The sequence below is a fragment of the Microtus ochrogaster genome, unplaced genomic scaffold, assembly GCF_000317375.1.
Source record: "Microtus ochrogaster isolate Prairie Vole_2 unplaced genomic scaffold, MicOch1.0 UNK209, whole genome shotgun sequence".
Taxonomy (NCBI): Eukaryota; Metazoa; Chordata; class Mammalia; order Rodentia; family Cricetidae; genus Microtus; species Microtus ochrogaster.
The window spans coordinates 129528-130147 of record NW_004949307.1 but is presented as its reverse complement, the minus strand read 5'-3'; the positions used below and the strand labels follow the sequence as shown (position 1 = coordinate 130147).

The 620-nt window shown below is 62.3% G+C and overlaps 1 protein-coding gene across 1 annotated transcript in view; it reads right to left on the bottom strand.

Moving 5' to 3' along the window:
* The window catches only part of LOC102002085 (synapsin-1), a gene marked incomplete at its 3' end in the record, with an annotated part of 41520 nt that overhangs the window by 1603 nt on the left and 39297 nt on the right, over positions 1-620 (bottom strand). Inside the window, exons 5-7 of the mRNA XM_005372155.2 lie at positions 450-592; positions 164-238; positions 69-96 (exon numbers count right to left, since the gene is read on the bottom strand). Coding sequence (XP_005372212.2) covers positions 69-96; positions 164-238; positions 450-592 — 246 coding nt within the window. The remainder of the gene's footprint in view (positions 1-68; positions 97-163; positions 239-449; positions 593-620) is intronic.

Sequence of the window (620 nt, the reverse complement as noted above, 5' to 3'; positions counted from 1 at the left end):
AAAATAAAATAAAATAAGAAAAAAAAATATAAAATAGAATAAAAAAATAAAGCAAAACCCAATCCCACGCCGACATCCCCGGACACGAGGGCGGGACTCGAACCCGCGACTCGAACCCGGGACTCGAACCCGGAACCCCCCGCCCCCCCGCCCCCCGCGTCACCTGTCCGACACGGCGATCTGCTCCAGCATGGCCGACCCCGTGTTTGTCTTCCAGTTCCCAGACACCGACGTCCTCCTGGGGGTTGGGGGCGGGGCATGAGCGGGGTCGCGACCCCTGACCCCCCCGCGACCCCTGACCCCCAATCTCGGCCCCCGACCCCCCACGCTCAAATCGTGGGGGGTGGAGGGGCATGAACGAGGTTGACCCCGATTCCCGCAACCCCTGACCCCCACGACCTGCAACCCCTGACCCCCCTGCGACCCCCGACCCCTGACCCCACACTCACATGTAGGCCCGGTAGCTGCGCCCGATCTTCTGCACGCGCACGTCGTACTTGGCGTCGACGAACGGCTCGGCCGTGGCGTACGTGCGGGTGAGCGCCACGAGGCCCGCGGCGTCCCGGAAGCCCTGCGCGGAGTCGACCTTGACCTTAAAAATAAAATAAAATTAAAATTAA